At 42.6% G+C, this 22,124-nt stretch overlaps 1 protein-coding gene across 21 annotated transcripts in view; it reads left to right on the top strand.

Annotated features, from left to right (window-relative positions):
- Positions 1–22,124, top strand: part of LOC127508103 (uncharacterized) — an 86,859-nt gene that overhangs the window by 20,508 nt on the left and 44,227 nt on the right. For 3 of the 21 annotated variants that reach the window (XM_051885741.1, XM_051885737.1, XM_051885725.1), the window contains exons 10-19: positions 40–114; positions 631–744; positions 4,996–5,130; positions 5,722–5,805; positions 7,091–7,189; positions 7,338–7,418; positions 8,106–8,201; positions 11,727–11,825; positions 16,603–16,631; positions 17,832–19,594. The exons of 9 other annotated variants lie outside the window; for them this stretch is intronic. In XM_051885741.1, the coding sequence (XP_051741701.1) occupies positions 40–114; positions 631–744; positions 4,996–5,130; positions 5,722–5,805; positions 7,091–7,189; positions 7,338–7,418; positions 8,106–8,201; positions 11,727–11,825; positions 16,603–16,631; positions 17,832–17,969 (950 nt within the window). In that variant the 3' untranslated portion in view covers positions 17,970–19,594. Of the gene's footprint in view, positions 1–39; positions 115–630; positions 745–4,995; positions 5,131–5,721; positions 5,806–7,090; positions 7,190–7,337; positions 7,419–8,105; positions 8,202–11,726; positions 11,826–15,630; positions 16,573–16,602; positions 16,632–17,831; positions 19,595–22,124 lie in introns of those variants that run through there. 9 more of the 21 variants (XR_007928701.1, XM_051885734.1, XM_051885736.1 and 6 more) reach the window with 8 other exon arrangements.

Raw genomic sequence — 22,124 nt, 5'->3', positions numbered from 1 at the left:
TATTGTGGATGTAATTATTTAATCTTTTCTGTTTTACAGGCAATATTAAAACATGGATTCAGTCTGACAGTTATTTGGCAGAATATATTGTTTTCTCAGGTGTTTTTTATTCAGGTAAATAAATCCAGATGTAAATTAACAGTCATCATCATAAACACATTAAAATGCACATTAACAATTGAACAATAATTACATTTAAATGATGTGATATTTCCAATATCCTGCAGGAAATCATTAATACTTGGAAGTGTCTTGTGTTACTGTTGTATTTCTGTCAGTATATCATATTCTACATGTTCACTGAATCTCTGTGTGACTCGACACATTTATGATCTGCACCGGTTAGTTATGAAAATATTGCATTAATTGTTACAGTAGACATCATGTTAGTGACTGAACTAAAGCTACTTCTGAATGACATCTCAACCTGTGTCAGGGTCAGAGGTCATATAATCAGCACAAAGGTCAAGGGTCAGTATCAGAAGAGAGACTGACAGTTAAAGAATGTGTCGTAATGTTTGTATAAAAGCATCTGTTCAGTGAGAAGAGTTTTTGTAATTCCTGTGATCTGTGTTTATATTTTGTTCTTCTATTTTAGTAATTGTTGTTTTTTCTCTTCCTTTATTCCAGTTCTGTTTAAATCTGCCTGGGACAAAAGTCTGAATTACGCCGGATTTGAAGGTGTCATGATTATAGTCATGTTTGCGATGGTGCTTCTGCTAAACCTCTTATTTATTATTTACTGTAAGTATTTCCTTCATCAAGAGTCAGTGACATGAGCAGAAATCATGTTTTACCACATTAATGCTGTTTGAGTTACAAAATATACAAACCATAATATCAGACCTGATTATCAGTTAATTGAAGCATTTCCATTAGACAAGGTCTTTATATAGCAGATTTTATGGCTGTTATAAGGATGTGAATTGAAATAATAGCAGTGAATCAGCAGGTAAAGTTATTAGTTTATCTCTCTCACAGATATACTCAGCACTTTTATCATTATTTTCTCCTCAGGATTGAACACACTCTCTTATTGAAACATTTTCAGAGGCGTCCGATCACCTCATGTCATTGATTCACTGATTCACAGTCTGGAAAACCCTGAAATAACAGAGAATTTTCAAATTGTGATTTCCAGGCCATGAAAAATCATGAAAATAATTAACATAATAGTGAAATATGGAATAGTTTTGCTCAGCTGTAAAATATTTTATCAGCATGTTTCAGTCTGTGTTGATTTCCAGGTATAGCCTGTATGTATAGCTGAGGTTATAAATTTACATTTCCTTTGCAGAATCTGAAAAAATATTATCTTTTTTATGTATGAGGGATAATAAATTGCATGTTTTTGTTTAGTACTGTATATAAAATAAGATATTTCACACAACAGTGTTTATATATAATCCATAAGACAAAATTACAGCTGAATTTACACAAGCATTTCAAAAGTTATAAATCTCATAAATCTTAATACTGTGTGTGGTTACCTGGATGATCCACCACTGTTAGTTTGTTTTGTGATGGTTGTTCATGAGTCTCTTGTTTGTCCTGAGCAGTTAAACTGAGCTCTGTTCTTCAGCACAATCCTCCAGGTCCTGCAGATTCTTCAGTTTTTCAGCATAATCAGCATATTTGAACCCTTTCCAGCAGTGACTGTATGATTTTCAGATTCGTCTTTTCACACTGAGAATAACTGAGTGACTCAAACACAACTATTAAAACAGGTTCAAACATTCACTGATGCTTCAGAAGGTTGATTAATAGTCCAGGGGTGTAAACTTTTGCACAGGATGATTGGGGTAAATTGATCTTATTTTGTCATCTGGAAAACATATAAATGTCTTCTAAAGGACAGAAGTAAAGGAAAAAAATATGATATGTAAACAAAACAAGAACCATTTCCATCAATCCCCCTGTTCATAAGTGTACACTGCAGACTCTTGATGTGCTGTTGTGTTGAGCATCAGTGAATGTTTGCAGGTTTTGATCGTCCAGATCAACACATGAATCAGGAGTATATGAACTCTTGAACTGAGTCTTCTGTGTACATTCAGTTATTATTTTGTCTTGTTAAATATATGAGAAATCTGTTATGTGAAATAGCTTCTTTTAAAATAGCAGTACTAAAAAAAAACAAAATGAAATTTTTATGATACCTTTTATTTTTAAAAATTATTAATCATTTAGAAGATTCTGCAATTCAATCAAAAACCTGTGAATCACGAATCATATCAAGTCTGATCAAACACTGTAAGATAATGCTGATGATTTTGCTTTCATATCTTTATGAGAAATATGATGTGCTGAGCTAGAATAAGCCAGTTGTCGAGATAGTTGAGGATGCGAACACCCTGTTCTCTCATGGGAACAAGGGCTCCCTCCACGAATTTCGTGAAGACGTGGGGAGACAGGGCCATCCAGAAGGGTAGGACCTTGTACTGATATGCTCGACCCTCGAACACAAAGCACAGGAACGGCCTGTGTTGAGGGAGAATCAAGACATGAAAGTTTCTTTCAGATCGATTGCTGCAAACCAATCTTGGGGACGGATGCACTCGAAGATGCGTTTCTGCGTGAGCATTTGAACGGTAGCTTGTGAATGCTCCGATTCAAAATTCGCAGGTCCAAGATCGGTTGTAACCCACCGCTTTTTTTGGGTACAATGAAGTATGGGCTGTAAAACCCTGACCTCATATCGGCTGGAGGACCGGCTCTATTGCGTTCTTCGCCAGTAGGACCGCGATCTCCGCACGTAAGACATGGGCATCGACAGCTTTCACTGAAGTGAAGTGGATGTCCCTGAACCCTGGGACGCAGGGCGAATTGAAGCGCATAGCCGAGCCTGATGGTCCGAATGAGGTAGCGAGACAGACTGGGGAGCCTCAGGGATGAGCAGGCTGAGGTGCTGCTGGCGGCAGATGGGTGGACGCAGCAGCAGACCACCACGGCAGGATGGATGCTGGGCAAAGTTCTCGACCATGTCACTGAAGAGGCCGGTCTGGGACACGGGGGAATTAAGGAACCTGACTTTGTCAGTATCCCTCATGTCAGTCAGACACAGCCAGAGATGGAACACCATAGTGGACATTGCATGACCCACTGACCCTGCCGTAACCTTTGTCGCGCAAAGCGCGAGGTCAGTTGCAGTACGAAGTTCATGGAGAACTTGTGGATCGTGACCACCCTCGTGCAGGTCCTTCAGTGCCTTGGCCTGATGGACCTGCAACAACGGCATAGCTTGCAAGGCGGAAGTGGCTTCCCGCAGGCCGGGTAAGTCTTGCCAGTAAGGTCCGACGAGTGCTTACAGGCCCAGGAAGGGAGGCACGGCTCCCCCGGCCAGGTGGAGTTGGGGCACAGCTGCATACACATAGCAACAGCCCGCTCCACAGGGGGGATACGCATGTAACCCTTTGCTGCACCGCCATCACTTCAACACCCCAGCAGCACCCTATTTCGGTGGGGCATGGGAGCGAGAGATAAGATCGGTAAAAAAATCGGCTTTGTATACAGTTATAGGAGTTCAGTCAGTCTCCGAAGAAGTACTCTGTACTGTCTTGCTGGAAGTCGAGGCAATATTGAACAAAAAAACACTGGGATATACCTCATCCAACATAGCAGATCTGGATACAATCGCTCCAAACATCCTCTTGATGGTGCGGAGTGAAGACATGAGCAGGAGAAGATGGAGGTACTGTCAGGTTTTGGCAGACCACTTCTGGTCTAGGTTTATAAAGTACTACCTGCCAACCTTACAGCACTGACAGAAGTAGCATACCCCCACAGTGGATCTTGTGGTCGACTTTGTTGTTCTGATGATGGACCCACAGCTTCTTAGGGCTCTCTGGCCAGTCGGCAGAGTGACTAAGGTACGTCAGAGCACTGATGGTCGTGTAAGGTCAGCAGATGTCCGGATCAAGGACAAAGTCTACACCAGACCAGTTGCCCATCTCATCATCCTCCCAGCTATCCCAGAATCAGATGGGGAAACGGATTCCGTTGGAGTGCCTACAGAAGAGGCTGAGCAGTGAGCCTTTCTCAGGAGCAAATTGCATGCAATTTGGGGGTGGCTGTGTGAAAGTCTCATTAATGTCACTGATTTATGACATGGATGCATAAGAGCGCTTTCTTCCCGATCGGGGGGACTTTTTTTTTTTTTGATGGAACGCAGCACATTCTGTGGAGTGCTTCACAGTGCTGTGTGCACGCAATTCAGTTTTGCATCAGCCGTCACCTGTCTGAGCCGTAAGATTGCGTGACAGACAGCAGTTATATGGTCATCTTTATGTTCCTTTGAGTGTTTAAATTTGTGTGCGTCCAGAGAGAAAGTGAGTATTGTACATTTCATAATATTACTCAAGCTGAGTTGATTGCTGTTTACTAAATAGAGATGTTAAAAGAGTGATGATACAAAGTGGACGCTAGTTTGAAGTATAGCAATATTTTAGTTCACATCTAGTATAAAGTGTAATAATGTAAGCTGTTTATAACGGTTCATAATATCCTGTTTTTTGTAACAAATGCAACATTGCGTTTAAGTTTGGGGGAAGCCAGTAGCTTAGTAATGCCATTTATGTTGTTGGTATGAATTTGAGTATATGGATGTTGTGAATAAGAAGCATTGTTTGTTATGCTGACACACTTCTAATGACATAAAGCATAAGACGATACCACTCTGCACCAATATTCATGCTCATCTCCTATATGTGATCTGAGAACACTGTTTAATACAACACACTACGACCTTGCTCCCCCTCTGCTTATACTTGTACAAATAAATCTGTTGAACTGGATTCCTTTCTCCAACTTTGGTGTTCTAACCGACACACCCGGACCAACTCCACCTCATTAGTGACACTAGCACCTTACAGTCCTTAGCCCCTCAGCTACAGTACTTATTGTTTATCATGGTATTAATTCAAAATCAGATCAAACACTTGGATGGATTAATTAATTAATTGTTTTTTTGTTGTTGTTGTTTTTTCTCTTATACAGCATTGGCTAGATTAATTGGGAAATTAAGTAAACAGATCATTAATATATTCAGGGCTCTGGCTAGAATAAGCTTTAATGTTCTGCCTTCACTAAAAATCATCCTCCTGTTCTTCGCCTTTGGATCTGGTAGAGGAGGTGAGTTTACATTTATGAACTGTTTACATTCATTTATGAGTAATAGTGCAAGAAAACATTATTCAACTGTATTAAAATCAGATCAAGAAAATTCTGTGGAAACTTTCCAGTTGTGTTCCAGATGCATCTGAGATGTTACTGCTTCATTCATACACACTCATTAAAAATATCCATCTGATTAATTAATTACAGTTTATATGAGGATGGAGTAAGAAAAAGAGATTGAGTTTTATAAAACACCTTTTAAATATGAGGCTGTGATTGAATCACATCTGTGCTAACATCTGCTGCACATGTGATGTTGCCCATATATAGCCAATATTATTCAGCTGTGCTCCTCATTCTCTTTATTAATCCTCAAGTTTTAAAATGCTGAAAATAAAACCATTTTCATCTTACAAGCAGAAGTGAATCTGACATACTGTAAATATGATGAGTGATGGATATAATAAACTGATGTCTTTCATTAGTAAATCACATTAACACATTACACACTGAGAGTGATTCATGTGTGAATGAGTCTGTCAGTGTATTATTATAATCACTCTTCTGTGAATCTCAGTATTAATATAATCACTCTTCTGTTTTCAGGATTCATCATTATTGCAGTTGTACCAGTGTTTCTCACTGTGACAAGATACAATTGGGACGAAACATGTGCTCAACAAATGGGCTGTAAGTGTTTGATGAATTATGATCTGATCCCTGATATAAACACACATAACTCACGACATCATAATGAGATCAATATTTTGCTCGTGTCATTATGAATGTCTGGGGCCGTATTCACAAAACATTTTATCTTACTACTAAGAGTTCTTCTAAATAGCAGTAAAAGTTCTTAGCCAAGAGTTTTCTCTTAAAACCTATTCACAAAGCTGCACAGACAAACTTTTACTAAGGAATAGAGAGAAGTCTTAAGCTAAGAGTAAGGGCGGGGTTGACCTCGTTGCTATGGAGTATACACACAGTGATTGGCTGATGGGGGAGGAGTCAGCGATTTAATCATAGAAATATTGTAGTTTTTTAATAAAAATGTTGCCATATTCAAATAAAGATTTTAAATGCTAAGTGTCACTAATTAAACTAGTATATACAGTTAATTGTGGACCGCCTCTTGGATGTTTGCATCTTAAGAGAATGCAAAATGCAAGTGACAAATTATGTTTTATAAACAAAGTTTGGGAGGAACACATTCACATTCGGTCTATCTAATCAGCTCGAGAGGAGGAATATATACACAGACGAGAGCCGACTCGCCTATAGTTACTTCGACAGTTTTCTGCATCACTCCGCCACCCCGTCCCTCACTCTCGGCTGGGGATACGGGAGAGAACTTTGGGTTTGGGCTAAATTCCAAGCTTGGAGTCCTCGATCCCCTTGGACAGCACACCAAATACGCTTATGATTTTTTTTTTTACTCTATTCAATCATTTATAAATGTGAACTCATGAAAACCTGCCACATGTTATCAGATAATATTTATTTATTTGATAAAGATGTATTTTTGGCGTCTCATCGTTGATTCAAATCTATAAATCGAAGTGTATTGCATTTATGAAGAAAAAGTTCAGCACCCAAGGCTCTGTCGCTATTGCCTCATGGTTTACATTGTCTTTGGGTGGATTAGGACCATTTGTGATTTGGTCTTAGTGGTTTAGGAGTCCTCTTGAAAATTAGGACTGACATGCCCATTATTTTAAAGAGTTTCTCCTAAATCGGCTACTTAGGAGCTACTTTTAGCCTTAAGATGTTTTGTGAATACAACCCCTGATCTTTACAGATTTTGAGTGAGAGTAGAAATGCTTCCAGGGATTTCATAATAATCTGTGTTCAGTTGTTCTGAGCATTTGTGAGATGATTATATATTATGATTAATGTATGGTCTTGATTTTATTCAGTCAGTGTCAAACAGAAATGCACTTCTTTTTAAACTAATATTATTAAACATGTTTTTCAGGTTCATCTTCGGTCATGAGATCAGTGTGGTTAATGTTCATGTTAATGGTCAATGCTATACTGGTCTATTTCTACATCACCACTCTGAAAAATGAAAAGGGTACGATAATATAAAATTATATATCTGAAACATATTTTTAATATATTTTACATTTCTGCTAAAGTGTACTTAAGGTAAATGTCTGTCAGTTATTTAACCCTACAGAAACTGTTACCATGACGATGATGATGTGTTTGTTCATGTTCAGATCGTGTGGGATGGATCTGTATGATTGTGTTTCTTCAGTTACTCTGGACAGTGATAAACTTCACAGGCTCATTTAAACATGGTACAGTTTATTCTCTTCACTTCTGTTCGTCTCTTCTGAAGAGAGATTGAGTCTCTACACTGTAAAATTATTATAAAGACTGTAAAATTATACAGTAAAAACCTGTTAACAGTAAGTTCCTTTACTATATACAGATTCTTTTTTCTTCTCAGTTATTTACATTAGGGCCTCATGTTACATCTTGTGCTGTTCATGTTAACTGCATTATTTTATTGTGTGTCATCATGATGGTGTTCAGTGTTTGTGTTAATGACAGCTCTGCAGCTTCTATATTAATATTTACTTCATCAGCTTGTGGAGAAGCTGCTTGTGATAAACAATGAACTTTCTTGTCACCTCCTGTGTTTTATGGTATTTTATTTCTGGTATATTAACATTATAGCAGTTAAGTTTAAGTTAAATCCATAAATCCTGAAACGCTGCAGCTGTATTTTTATGGTGAAGTTCAGACAACCTCAGCTGCTGTTTTTATTTTACTGTAATATTTCACTGTGAATGAATGATGAAAAACATTATTATTCTACAGAATATTTTTGAATAATTTATTATTTATTATTAGTTTCAAACTCCAAACAGACTAAGAATCAGATTTAGAAAGATGTGGAGATTTTTGTTTTTTTCTGTAGTGGTTGTTACGTGGCTTCATCTGATCTAATGGTGATGATATTGTATTATTTGATCTTCCAGCTCATCTCCGTCTTGTTCCTGTGTATGTGTTTGGATCAGTTGGTGTTGTTTTACTGAACTCTGTTGCTCTGATGACTGAACTGATACTGAAAACAGGTGAGCGAACACTTCAACATCACACAGCATCTGCTTACAGTAATATATCTGCATATAAACCATTAACTCTGCATTAAATACATATAAACTAATACAGCATTTTAATCTGAACTAAGTGAGTGGTAAAATCTCACTGTGAGGCAGAAATCCGCTTCATCTCAGTTATTATTATTATTTCCATTCACATATATTAATTTGGAGTAATAATAAGCCTTATAATCAGCTGTTCATGCTGTAAATAAAATCCTGTTGTTCCCATTCAGTCAGTCACGTTCGATGTTACGTCGATACTGACGTAATGGGGTCTCGCCTGGGAGCCCAATCACCTCCGAAGGTACAAAACAAGCCAATGGGAATTGGCCAGTGAGATTTATATGCCGGGCCACACCCCCGGCATCCAGGTATAAATAGGACCGGCATACTCACTCCATTCATACTTTTGCTTCGGAGCTGATCGGTTGTGGATTGTTCTCTCACCTCTACAGAGTGAATTTCCTCTAACAGAGCAAAAACAGCAATTTTAATTGCTTGGAGTCATCTCCAAAAACAGCAATTTTTATTGCTTTTATTGCTTTTATTGTTTTTGTTCCGGTGGCACAGGACGGTGCTGCACTCATCCCTGTGTGCTTCAGCTGGTGGGTATTCTAAAAGAGCGAGCACGGGCGACCAGCGTCTTTTTCAAGATGGCTTTTTGTCCGTGTGTTTCTGGATGCGGTCGTTTCCTGACCTTGTCTGACAGCCATGATTACTGTCTCACTTGTCTGGGTAAACAGCATGCTGAGTCAGCGCTCGTGGATGGCACATGCCCTCAATGCGAGGACATGTCCATGTTGGCATTAAGATCGCGACTCTCCTTCTTTAACATGGAAGCACGAGTCCCCTTTGCTGCTACCCAGCCACCCGCGGCTGTAAAGGCTGCCGGTCTGGTTAGCACTCTGGGAGATCTGAGGGTTACAGTGGGAGCTTCTTCATCGGGCCCGCCCCCACGAACCTCCCACTCCTCTACAACACCATGTGCCATCGGATTTAGAGTTGACTGCCATGCTTGCCCGGGCCGCCGCGGGCATCAGGCTCGAGTGGAACCCTCCACCGTGTCCCGAGCGCTTGCCGTCTGATGATTGGTTTCTGGGTGCAGGGCGTGGTTCTCAGCCATGTCCCGCCCCAGTGCCTTTCTTCCCGGAGGTGCATGAGGAGGTTCAGAAGACGTGGAAGGCACCTTTTACTGCCTGAAACCGATCTTCTGCCTCCTCCACTCTCACTACCCTCGATGGTGGGGCCGCCAAGGGTTACGTGGACATTCCACTGGTGGAACGTGTGATTGCGGTGCAGTTGTGCCTGCAGTCTGCGGCCACCTGGCGGAATCGCCCGCGCCTCCCGTCCAAGGCAAGTAAGACGACAGCAGCTCTGGCTGCTAAGGCTTACTCTGCCGCTGGACAGGTGGCCTCCGCCCTGCACGCCATGGCCATCTTGCAGGTTCATCAGGTGAAAGCTCTCAAGGAGCTGCACGAGGGTAGTTCTGAGCCAGGGCACTTGCAAGAACTGCGCACGGCGACTGACCTCGCCCTCCGAGCGACGAAAGTCACGCCGTGGGCCCTGGGTCAGACGATGTCCACCCTGGTGGTCCAGGAACGACATCTTTGGTTGGACCTGGCCGAAATGAAGGACGCCGACAAAGTCTGCTTTCTCGACGCCCCTATTTCCTAGGCCGGCCTCTTCGACGACACTGTCGAGGACTTCGCACAGCAATTCTTGGCAGTGCAAAAGCAGACGGAGGCCATCAAGCACATCTTGCCCCGCCGTGATGTTGCCACCATTCCGCCACTGGCTGGCCCCCAGTCTGCTCCTCGCCGAGGGTGTCCCCCTGTGGCTGCACAGGCTCCCGGGAGGTCGGAATCTTCCCATCCTCCCCAAGCTACCCGCAGGAAGGCGACGCCACCCGCCTAGGCCGCTAAGCCCTCCAAGAAGAAGTCTAAGAAGCAGTCCTGAGAAGGATGGCCCAGAGACGGAGGGGACTGCTCTGTCCCAGGAGATGGTGAAGGCACCGCTCCTTCCCCCGGGAGAGGGCCGGGTGGAGAATCCTGTGTTTCCTTTTATTTCTGTTCCACCACTGGCCCTACCCACTTTTTCAATAAAAGAGCAGTTTTTCAGGGTCTGTGCTGACAGTGGGCGACGTACCGCTTCCTCACTCTCAGCCACAACCTCTTTCGCCACGGGCAGGGCTTTGGCGCCCTGGGGACATGCAGCCTCCCACACCACCCTGCCCCGTCCCTTACGGGACACTCTGAGCCACGTGAGTGCACCCCACTCACAGCCTCTACTTCGGGACACACTGCCTCCAAAGTATGCGCCACAGCGCTCCACGCTGGCTGTCTCCAAACAGAGGTTGGCCCACTGGATAGTGGATGCCATCGCCTTGCCGTACCAGTCCCAAGGTGAGCCGTGCCCCCTCGGGTTGCGAGCTCACTCCACTAGGGGTGTTGCCTCCTCCTGGGCGTTGGCGCACAGCGCTTCTGTAGCAGACATTTGCAGAGCTGCAGGCTGGGCGACACCGAACACGTTCGCGAGATATTATAATTTCCGAGTGGACCCGGTGTCCACCCGTGTGCTGTCTACACGTAGATAGACACGGGTGTTTGCTTGCTTGTGCCATTTTCCTCGGTTGAGGGAATGCGAGCACTTTTCCCGCTCCTCAGTTCAGTTCCCCACATGGTGAACCCTGTGGAGTTCCTCCTGCATCCTGCGGCAGCCAGACACGGCGGAGGCATCCGGCGCCAGGTCCAGTACTCGTGTACATGCCCAGTGGGTCAGCCCTTGTACTGGGCTAGATGCCCATATGATGTGATTCCCCTCGGGTAATCCCATATGTGTCTGTCCACGGTACGGTTTCCCTGACGGTAAACCCGTGTCTTTCCCTGGGCGGCTCTGCCCTGTCTCTGAGTGCTAGAATTCCACTCCATCTCCTGAGTAACGCCCTGTCCTCTCCATCCCACTGGTATGGAAGACACCTCAGGCTTACTCTGGGCGCTGGAGGGTTACGAGTCTGTGCTAGCACCTGCATTTGGGCACGCCACAGCTTGCCAGCATCTGCTCGTAACATGGCTTAGTTGCTATGGTGCTTTCCATTGGACCCCATTACGTCAGTATCGACGTAACGTCGAACGTGACTGACTGAATGGGAACGTCTAGGTTACTATTGTAACCCCCGTTCCCTGAAGGAGGGAACGGAGACGTTACGTCCCCTTGCCATAGCCCTGAGTCACTGCTGAGCGGCCAGGTACCTATCTCGGCTCCTCAGCAAAATATGAATGGAGTGAGTATGCCGGTCCTATTTATACCCGGATGCTGGGGGTGTGGCCCGGCATGTAAATCTCACTGGCCAATTCCCATTGGCTTGTTTTGTACCTTTGGAGGTGATTGGGCTCCCAGGCGAGACCCCATTACATCAGTATTGACACAACATCTCTGTTCCCTCCTTCAGGGAACGGGGGTTACAATAGTAACCTAGACGTTTCTTTTCATCCTCAGTTAATGGTAAAGGTGCAGTTGGAGATCTGAGGATCGTCGTCTTTTCCTCTGAATTCATCTTCACTTTGTTTCTGATGGTTTTACTGGTATTTGAACCCTGTGAGTATAACCTGCACTTAAAGACAATTAAATGAATTACATTCACTTCAGCTGTTTTGATGCCTCTCATATTTGTTTAAGGGATTTTTATTTTAAAATATGACTACATAGGAGACCAATCATCTGTCTTTTCAGGGAATAAATGATCAGTTTTGTGTTGTGATGATTGATGAATCTCACGCGCATGTTTATTGACTGTGATCTTTAGTCTGATTCACTGACAGCTGCTCACAGTTCACAGCAGAAAAAGTTTTTACTTTATATCTTCACAAGAAATTAATTTAATCATTCAATATTCCCAGGTATTCCTCAATGAACTTGTTTTTGATAATCACAAATCTTTATTTTCATTTTTCCTTTCTTACTTTTTTAATAAAAATCATTTTTGTATCACTACCCTTCTAATGCACAACATGGGTCTAAAATGACATTCTCTATTCATTCCCTATGTTATTTCAATCATGGCTGAGTGATTCTTTGCTGAATCTTTGAAAGAAATGTATTTTTTATCATTTATTATTCTAGATATTCATTAAATATCTTGTTTTTGATTTCCACAAATCATAATTTTTTTCCTTTCTTGCTTTATAAACAAACAGATTTTTTCATTATTTCTACATCAATATTAAATTCCTCGGTATGGGCAGTCAGGGCGGCGTCATCAACAAACAGCATCTCCCTAATCAGGACGTGCAAGGTTGAAAAAGTTGCCATCGCTCCTAGTGCGGATGAAGATACCATCTTCTGACTGACTGAAGGTGTGGCGCAGCAGCAGGGAGAAGAAGATGCCGAAGAGTGTTGAGGCGAGGACGCAGCCTTGCTTCACACCGCTTCGGATCAGGAACTGTTCCGAAGATGAGCCATCGTACTGGACGTTACCTTTCATTTCATCATGGAAGGATGTGACCATTTTCAGAAGCTTGGGGGGGACATCCGATCCTGTGCAGTAGAGTGACGAGGCCTTCTGCTGCTGACCAAGTCAAAGGCCTTGGTCAGGTTGATAAAGGCGATGTAGAGTGGCTGTCTCTGAATAGACACGTTCAGCCAGCACAGTCTGTTCAGCACCACACTGGCGAAGACCTTCCCCACAATGCTCAGCAAGGAGATGCTGTGATAGTTGTTACAGTCACTGTGGTCTCCTTTGTTCTTGTAGAGCGTAATGATGTTGGCATCTCGCATGTCCTGAGGAACTGTTCCCTCCTCCCAACACTGAAGTAAGAGTTCATGGAGGTGGTCGAGGAGAACACTCTTCTTGCCAGCCTTGATGACCTCTGGGGGAATGCCGTCACTGCCTGGAGCTTTGTCACATGCTAAAATGTCAATGGCCTTGCTGAGCTTGTCCACAGTGGGCAAAGCATCCAGTTCGTCCATCTTGGGCAAGGAGGTGGTGCTTTCCATTACAGTGTCAGTGATGATGTTCTTATCTCTCCATCTGCTTACCGCGGTCCGTGATGTCGTCGCCTGTAGCTGACCTCAGGGGAGCGATCTTGATGGTACTTGGGCCAAATGCTTTCTTCATGCCCTCATACATGGCGCAGATGTTCCCACAGTCTGCGGAGAGCTGAATGCTCTGACAGAGGTTCAGCCAAAATTTATTAGCGCATTTCCTGGCAATCCGCTGGGCATCCTTCCGGAGTGCAGCTAATGTCTTCTCTGAAGGCTCGCGCTTGAAGTCTAGCAGAGCTGTACGTTTGGCTGTGATGGCTGGCTCAAGTTCGTTTATTCCTGCTTCAAACCAGTCAGGATTTTTCTTCTCCCGTTTGCCAAAGGTTGCCATGGCCGAGTTATAGATGGCGTCACGGATCTCTCTTCCGCACTGTTGTCTGGACAGTCCTTAAGGGCCTCTTCAGTGGCACTGGTAAAGCGTATACAAACTTCTGGGACTGATGTCAGGGCTGTGTTGATACGTGGCCATTCTTTCTGCTTGGGGTAAAAACGTACCTTGCTTCCAACCAGTGAGTGGTCAGTGTCACAGTCGGCACTATAGTAGCTGTGGGTAGTGAGAACGCAGTTCAGCAGGGGTCTTCTGGTAATGACAAGATCCAGCTGCTGCCAGTGACGGGATCTGGGGTGACACCAGGACACTCGATGGCAGGGTTTGGTTGAGGAAAAACATGTTTGAAATGCACAGGTCATGGTACGAACAAAGTTCTAACAGTCTCTGTCCATTTTCGTTAAGCTTGCTATTGTCTAAGTGGCTGATGCAACGGGGCCAGGAAATGTGGTCGGCTCCGATCAGGGCGTTGAAGTTCCAGAGTAGGAACAGGTGGTAAGATGGCTTTGATGGTGGTCACAAGCTCTTCATATAATTCGTCCTTTGTCTCAGCTGCGGAGCAGAGTGTAGGAGCATAGATGCTCAGGATGTTAACTGGGCCTGAAGAGGTAGAGCGGCAGAGAGAGAGGATTCTGGGCATACCTCCAGAAGGCGGCTCAATTGAGGACAGCATAGAGTTCCTCCCTGCAAATCCAATGCCGTGAATTTGAGGCTCCTTAGGCTCCTTTCCCTGCCAAAAGAACGTATAGTCCTGTTCGCTGAGGCTGCCGTTGGATGGGGAGTTTGGTCTCCTGTAAGGCAGCAATGTCGATGTTCAGTCGTTTAAGTGGCCAGGGCACGTGGTTCTGACATTCCAGCTTGCCAGCCGCAGGGCTGGCTGTTTATTTTTTCTTCTTCTTCTTTTGCCTGGTGTTGGTTTTGCAGTCTGCTTTTCGGTCATTTCTCTAAGATCCAAGCACCCATTGAAGCAGGCAGACTGTGGCTGGTCAGCACCTTACTGGCTGGGGGCTGCCCAGCTTAAGGCGGGCGTTAGCTGACCAGTGGGACACGATGATCCCTCCCACCGTCGGAGACAACCCGTACCGCCTGAGCTTATGCCAATCCGCTCTGGGCTTATAACTCGTAACTACCGTCTCCCGTGTTATGTTGTCGCTAGAACAGCGGCACTGGAGTGACCTCTCCAGGGCGCAAGCCTGGGCAAAATGTATGGAGATCCTGGGATGCCCAGTCGTCAAGATCCCCCTCTCGGCCTCACCTATGTAGTCCAAAGGAATGCACAGCAATACGTTTGGCACCAGCTTGGCTGCAGGAGCTGCCGGAACAGTGCGTGAATACAGGGAACTGTCCGCCTTCAGGGCTCCACTCCTGATTTGAAAGGTTTACTCCCCCACACATTTGGCCATTGGATCAGTCCAGGATCTCTTCCGCCCTTTAACCGTTGGCTGCCAAAAGCAGCTCATCTGCCTAGTGGTGCAGTGTGAACACCACCCCCTTATTATTATTATTTATTTATTTATTTATTTTTACCTTAGAAAATATTTGATAAATTGTGAAAAATAACTGGATATAATATTTGAATGTTAGGCCATGGTTACCTTGACCTTGAAATCCATCACTAGTGAGAGAGATAAATATGTCCAATACTATTAGCTTGCTTGCTGTTGACATATTCTATTCTAGCTAGCTAATGTTAGCTAGGGCAAGTTGAAATATTACATATTTATATTTATATTTATATTACATAAAATATCATATATATTGTCACTGTCGAGTGGAAACCTTGTATCTCCATATAGCCACACATTTCACAACTCAATAACATGATTGAGTTTTTATTTTCTATATCACATATATTGCAAGAAATTAATTCCATCATTCACTATTCCAGGTATTTCTCAATGATCAAATATTTGTTTTCTTTTTTCATTTCTTTCTTTTTGAATAAAAATCATTTTTGTATCACTATCCTTCAAATGCACAAGCCATGCCATACCCAGGTATGAAATGCTCAGGCATCTTTCTGTGAAACAGGTGTTGAACCAGGTGCAGGTCCTTGGCATCTCTTCAGGATGCTTCTTGTTCTGTCCTGAGGGGGGGATGCTCGATCCAGGAAGACCCCTTCTTACTCAATTTATTGGACTGGGTTTAAGTTTCCTCTTCAGAGGACACATCAGACAAGTCTTCTTTATCTAGTGGAGCTGGATTTTTTCAGATTGACTCTGTGGCACATAGTCTGGGTCATCAGCATCAGATATTTCAGACTCTGAATCAGCCCTAATTGCCTCATCCTGTTCTGTATGCAGCATCTCTACAACCATTTCAGCCATTTAATATGGACCAGCCATACTAACACTCTGGATAAAGAAAATCAAAGGCACAAGAATATTTTCAAATGCACATCAAACCGTTGATCAATATGTACTTATTATATATTGTCACTGTCGTCAGAAACCTTGTATGTCCAAAACTGTTACTTTTCAGGAACACTGAGATGTAAAGGGTGACCAATAGCATTGATTTATGACAAAAAATATAAATCATGAAATATAATATAGCCTATTGTATGAAATAAAATAAGACTTACATGCATCAAATATACAAAAGAAGCCATGTTGAATTGTGGCAGGTGAATAGTTTTCTGCAGTAAATATGTTCTCATTTGCAAAAATGTGGTTTCTGTATTGGTCATTTTTAACCCATGTGTGTAAAATTGATGTAGAAATAATAATAAAAAAAAATGTTTGTTTATAAATGATGAAAGGAAAAATAAACAATGATTTTTGAAAATCAAAAACAAGATATTTAATAAATACCTTAATATGAATAATGATCAAATAAATGATCAAATAAATTTCTTTTAAAGATTCAGCAAACAAATATTGATATTTGGATATTTGAAGGTTTATTTTTCTTTGTTTAAACCAGGACTCATCTATTATCCAGTCTGACATGTTCTGAATCTGAATAATCCTGTAAATCTCTTTTCCTCCTCTGAACTCACAGGGATCAAACCATGTCTGGAGTCATGTCAGGTTAGTGTCATATTTAATGTATATTACGTTTTATTAATTCACCTGCAGTATCACTTGATGTTAAAGGTGCACTCAGTTATTTTATGTTCATGTTTTGACTGAAGTCTTCATACAGACACACATGAGTGTGACACAGCATCACTGTAAAAATATGTATTTATATAAATAAAAAGTACTTGTTCAGTACAGCTCTGTTGAGGCATTTCTGAGATAAAGTGAGCAGTATTCAGCTGGTCATGTGATCTCAGTATGGCCACCATGAGCAAAGAGAAAACACCTTATGTGGAATAAAACAGTTTCTTCCTGACTCTACATCATTTAAATTGGATTTGTCAAATGTGCTATTCTTTACTTTAAATGTGGACAGAATTGGGAACAATATCTATTTCTTAACTATTTCTTATGGCCACGGAACGATATCTATTTCTCATGGCCACGAGTTTAATGCGTAAACAACCTGTATTACCATAGCAACCTGGAATTATCAGAAATGCATAGACCAGAGGTCTCCAAACTCGGTCCTAGAGGGCCACCATCCTGCAGAGTTCAGCTCCAACCCCAATTAAACACTCCTGAACAGATAATCAATATCTAATATCTAATCAACATATCTAATTAGGCATACTAGAAACTTCCAGTCAGGTGTGTTGAAGCAAGTTGTCTGCAGGACAGTGTCCCTCCAGGACCACTGGTCCTTAATTGTTACTCTAATCTGTCTTAATCTATCTTATTTATTCCTTTATCATTTATTAATGATAATAAACTTCATTTGAATGCCGTCTATTGGCAACATCGCATTTTAAAACGGTAATATATCGTTCTCTCAACATAGGATCTCGAGGCCACGACATGAGGATGTTGTTACCTTGAAAAAATGATCTTGTTGCCACGACAAAACTGAGTGAACTGAACATGACCCCTCCCGCAGTTTATTGACTCTAATACCTGAAATATCTGTAAAACCACATCCTGATCATCTGCTCAAACAGTCCCACAAGTACTATGTTATATACTAGAGTTATAATAAAGTTATCAGCAGCAGGTCATGTGATTTTGAAACAACATTTCCTTCAACTTAAACAGAAAATGCTTCTATGTGGTAAAACTGTTAATATGAGGAGACTCCAGGAGCAGGACTGAGAATCACTGCTGTGAAACTGTTGAAAACACGTGTTAAAACATGTCTTATTCTGAACCCAGAATGCAGCAGCTTCTGATGAAACTCCAGCCGCTGGATCAAACCAGAACCAGGCCTCAGCAGAATCACATGAGATGAATCCTCTACCGAATGAACAAAACCAAGAGACTCAGCCGGATTCAGTGGTTTCACAAACATGATCAACAATCAGAGAAATACACTCCTTAGACAGTGATTTAAGAGTTCAGTCTCGTTCTTCATTTGTTATTGAGACAGGATGTTTAACTGTCATCACACTTGTTCTTTGTATTCATGTAATAGTGATTTGCTTTTATAACTAATTCTAGCTGTAAACCAACTTCAACAGTACAAATTGAAATTGAGACTCTTCAAGATCAACAGAGAGAAAAATCAGTGTTATAATTTTTATTGTAAGAATCGATTGAGGTTTGAGTCTCAGTTCAGGATCATGATGTCAGTAAATGTTCAGTTCTGGGTCTCTTACACCCTTCAGAAACACTGAGACTGAATATTCAAACCTTCAGATGGAAGATCAGATCCTTCATGTAATATCAAAACTCCTATGAGTTTTTGTTACCTTCCTTCCTCTTCCTCTTGTACTTCCTCTGTAAATCTTTCCTCATAAAGTTTCCAGCCCAGAATGAGCCCAAACACAGAGTCTTACAAGCTCATGATCAGCCATTCTCCTCCATAATACTGAGTCTGGAAAGCAGATCAAGAAATGAATACATTTATAACTCTAAATTGTACTGTAATTTCTAAATGGCGATCAAAACATTAGATTCTTTATGTGGAAAACAAAATAAGAGGTTTGGCTAAATGTCCACCTATTGTTTGCATTTATAGCAGAGATTGTCTTATAGGGAAATGAGAAGGTCTGTATCTCTTAGCATTGGAGAAAGTGTAACGGCTAACTTGGATCACGTGCGGCACCTCTCTGCCTATTGTGTAACGTCAGTGCCCGCCATTCAAAGTTTTATGACAGTCAAGTACAGTTTACAATAATCAGTTTCTTGTGGATTAGCGCGCTTGTCTTGTGAATAAATGTTCTATATTTGGTTGTTATATCGCTAGTAAACATACAGTAGGACTGCATTGTTTGTGGAATGTACTTGAGTGGAAAAAAGAGCATGAAAATCTTTATTAGCTGCAAAGTTCACTGCAGGCTGCATTAAACCACATTTAAGAGTACACTAAAAACTTATTTGTAATTTAATTGTTGAAAAGGCCCAGTATTTTCCATACTATTTTCTGATTTGATGTTGATATGTGATTGACAGTTTTGTTTGGCCCACCCATTAGAAGGACGACATTTTAGTTCTTACAGCTCTGTCAGCTGCTCTCTATAAAGTTGCTTTCATTGGGTGTGCGTTCGAAAGAATTGTGTGTTGTCTATATCATGCTTCTATGATTCTAACATCTTGTTTCTTGTCTTTAGTGTGAGAATTTGAGTTTTAAGCTGTTTAAGCAAGTCCAGAGCAAATCCAGCCATCTATAGTTCGCACATTTAATACTGCAAGTTTGTGTATTGCATTATGATTATTTAGATTATATTAATTTGTTAACCAGCATATAGGGTTTTTGCCTGTGTATAACCCTTTCAGTCAGTATGTCAGTGTGCCGTCAGATAATGGCGCTCTGTCTAATCGTCTTATTTAAATATTTACTGCTGTTGATCTTATGTATAGTGTATTTATTTCAGTTGTTATTTATTATGTATATTTCATTATTTGTTTAGACACCACACACGTGCCATATGTATGTGAGAGCGTGCATAATAAATGGAGCATCAGTTGAGTACTGACCACTGGCTTTGTGCATTCTTACCGACCCCCCCTGGTGATCACAAACCAAAACAACAATTCCAGTGCAGTTCTTTAAAAACTATTCAACACGGTCCTTCAAGCTGGATTGTGTGTGATTGCCATGGAATAAGATGTCCAGAGCTAGTGAAATGACAGTCTGATCCCGATGTCCGCAGCAGACGGGTGCCAAGGTCCACACGTCAATTGGTGGATTACGAGGTAGAATACAGAAGCTTCCAGCACACATACCCACCTGTTTCCAAACTGCAACTCGCACACCACCACAGAGAGTCAGAAATGCAAGATGCACTTTATCAGTCAGAGGGAGCTGCTGATTTGACACCCCTCACCCGATGGCAGGAGTTGGAGCAGGAGAAGGAAATTACTGGAGAACCATATGCAGCCAAAGATGCTCACACAGTGATTCAGCACCTCAGAGAAGAGAATCAGCAACTGCATCAAACCATTATGAGACATAGGATAGAAATGGTTGAAACAGCCTCATCTCAGAGTCCCGTCCCTCTGCCCCATACCAAATCACCACGTGAGGCCTCTGTAACCCAAACTAAACTTAGACCCGTACCAGGTCCATGATCCCACAAGGCCATTGCAGATTGCAGTAGACAGGCTGCTAAAGAGAATGATAATCCAGAAGCAGGCTATAAAGTCTGTAGATGATGAACAGGTTAGTGCTTCTGCCATTTCAGATGACCTGTGTAGAATGAGTCTCAAGTCACCACCAGAGGACAAGCCTGCCCCCTATCGCTCAACTTCCCCTAGCCATTCTCAGTCACAGCGTACCCAGCACGCAGCCCAGAATACTATACGAACCATGTCCCACATCAGCAACAGCTGCCTTATCGTACCTGTTCTTAGTTTTAGAGAACAGCCAGACTACACCACAAGGCCTTATCATCCACCCAGAGACTTTATCCCTGATGGCCACATACCCCCTCTAGAGAGAGCATATATATATATATATATATACACTATATTGCCAAAAGCATTGGGACACCCCTCCAAATCATTGAATTCAGGTGTTCCAATCACTTCCATGGCCACAGGTGTATAAAATCAAGCACCTAGGCATGCAAACTGCTTCTACAAACATTTGTGAAAGAATGGGTCGCTCTCAGGAGCTCAGTGAATTTAAGCGTTGTACAGTGATAGGTTGCCACCTGTGCAATAAGTCCATTCATGAAATTTCCTCACTACTAAATATTCAACAGTCAACTGTTAGTGGTATCATAACAAAGTGGAAGCAATTGGGAACAACAGCAACTCAGCCACGAAGTGGTAGGCCACGTAAAATCACAGAGCAGGGTCAGCGCATGCTGAGGCATCCAGTGCGCAGAAGTCGCCAACTTTCTGCAGTGTCAGTAGCTACAGTCCTCCAAACTTTGTGTGGCCTTCAGATTAGCTCAAGAACAGTGCATAGAGAGCTTCATGGAATGGGTTTCCATGGCCGAGCAGCTGCATCCAAGCCTTACATCACCAAGTGCAATGCAAAGCGTCGGATGCAGTGGTGTAAAGCACGCCGCCACTGGACTCTAGAGCAGTGGAGAAGTGTTCTCTGGAGTGACCAATCACGCGTGGTTGCCAGGAGAATGGTACTTGCCTGACTGCATTGTGCCAAGTCTAAATTTTGGTAGAGGGGGGATTATGGTGTGGGGTTGTTTTCCAGGGGTTGGGCTTGGCCCCTTAGTTCAAGTGAAAGGAACTCTTAATGCTTCGGCATACCAAGTCATTTTGGACAATTTCATGCTCTCAACTTTGTGGGAACAGTTTGGGGATGGCCCCTTCCTCTTCCAGCATGACTGCGCACCAGTGCACAAAGCAAGGTCCATAAAGACATGGATGAGTGAGTTTGGAGTGGAGGAACTTGACTGGCCTGCACAGAGTCCTGACCTCAACCCGATTGAACACCTTTGGGATGAATAAGAATGGAGACTGCGAGCTAGGCCTTCTCTCCAACATCAGTGCCTGACCTTACAATTGGCTTCTAGAAGAATGGTCAAAAATTCCCATGAACACACTCCTAAACCTTGTAGAAAGCCTTCCCAGAAGAGTTGAGGCTGTTATAACTGCAAAGGGTGGGCCAACTCCATATTAAACCCTACAGATTCAAGACTTGTTTCAAGATAGGAGGTGCATTCACTACAGAACATTTAGGCTTAGCTAAACATTCACATCCAGTGCCAGCTCTACAGGAGAAATTCTAGCATTTCAAAGGTCTGCCTCTTCATGGCTTTTCTGAAGTGCAGCCACTGTTACTCATAGGCTCTGATCACCACCACTTGATTGCCCCTATAGAGCCAGTGCGCTTCGGACCACCAGGTGGGCCAGCTGGTGTTAGAAGGGTCTGCAAATGTAGTTCAGTACCAATTACCAGCACAGCAGTGTCTTTTCACATCCGTTGCCTCCCCAGCATCAGAGCTCTTGCAACATGTTGAAAGACTGGCAGTTAGACACTTCACCTTACCATAATGAGAAAGTGGTGACATGCTCATGATGTGATCAAGAAGCCAT

Source organism: Ctenopharyngodon idella, chromosome 3 (assembly GCF_019924925.1).
Source record: "Ctenopharyngodon idella isolate HZGC_01 chromosome 3, HZGC01, whole genome shotgun sequence".
NCBI lineage: Eukaryota > Metazoa > Chordata > Actinopteri > Cypriniformes > Xenocyprididae > Ctenopharyngodon > Ctenopharyngodon idella.
Note: the sequence above shows the minus strand (reverse complement) of the source record. Positions and strands in the feature narration are given on the sequence as shown.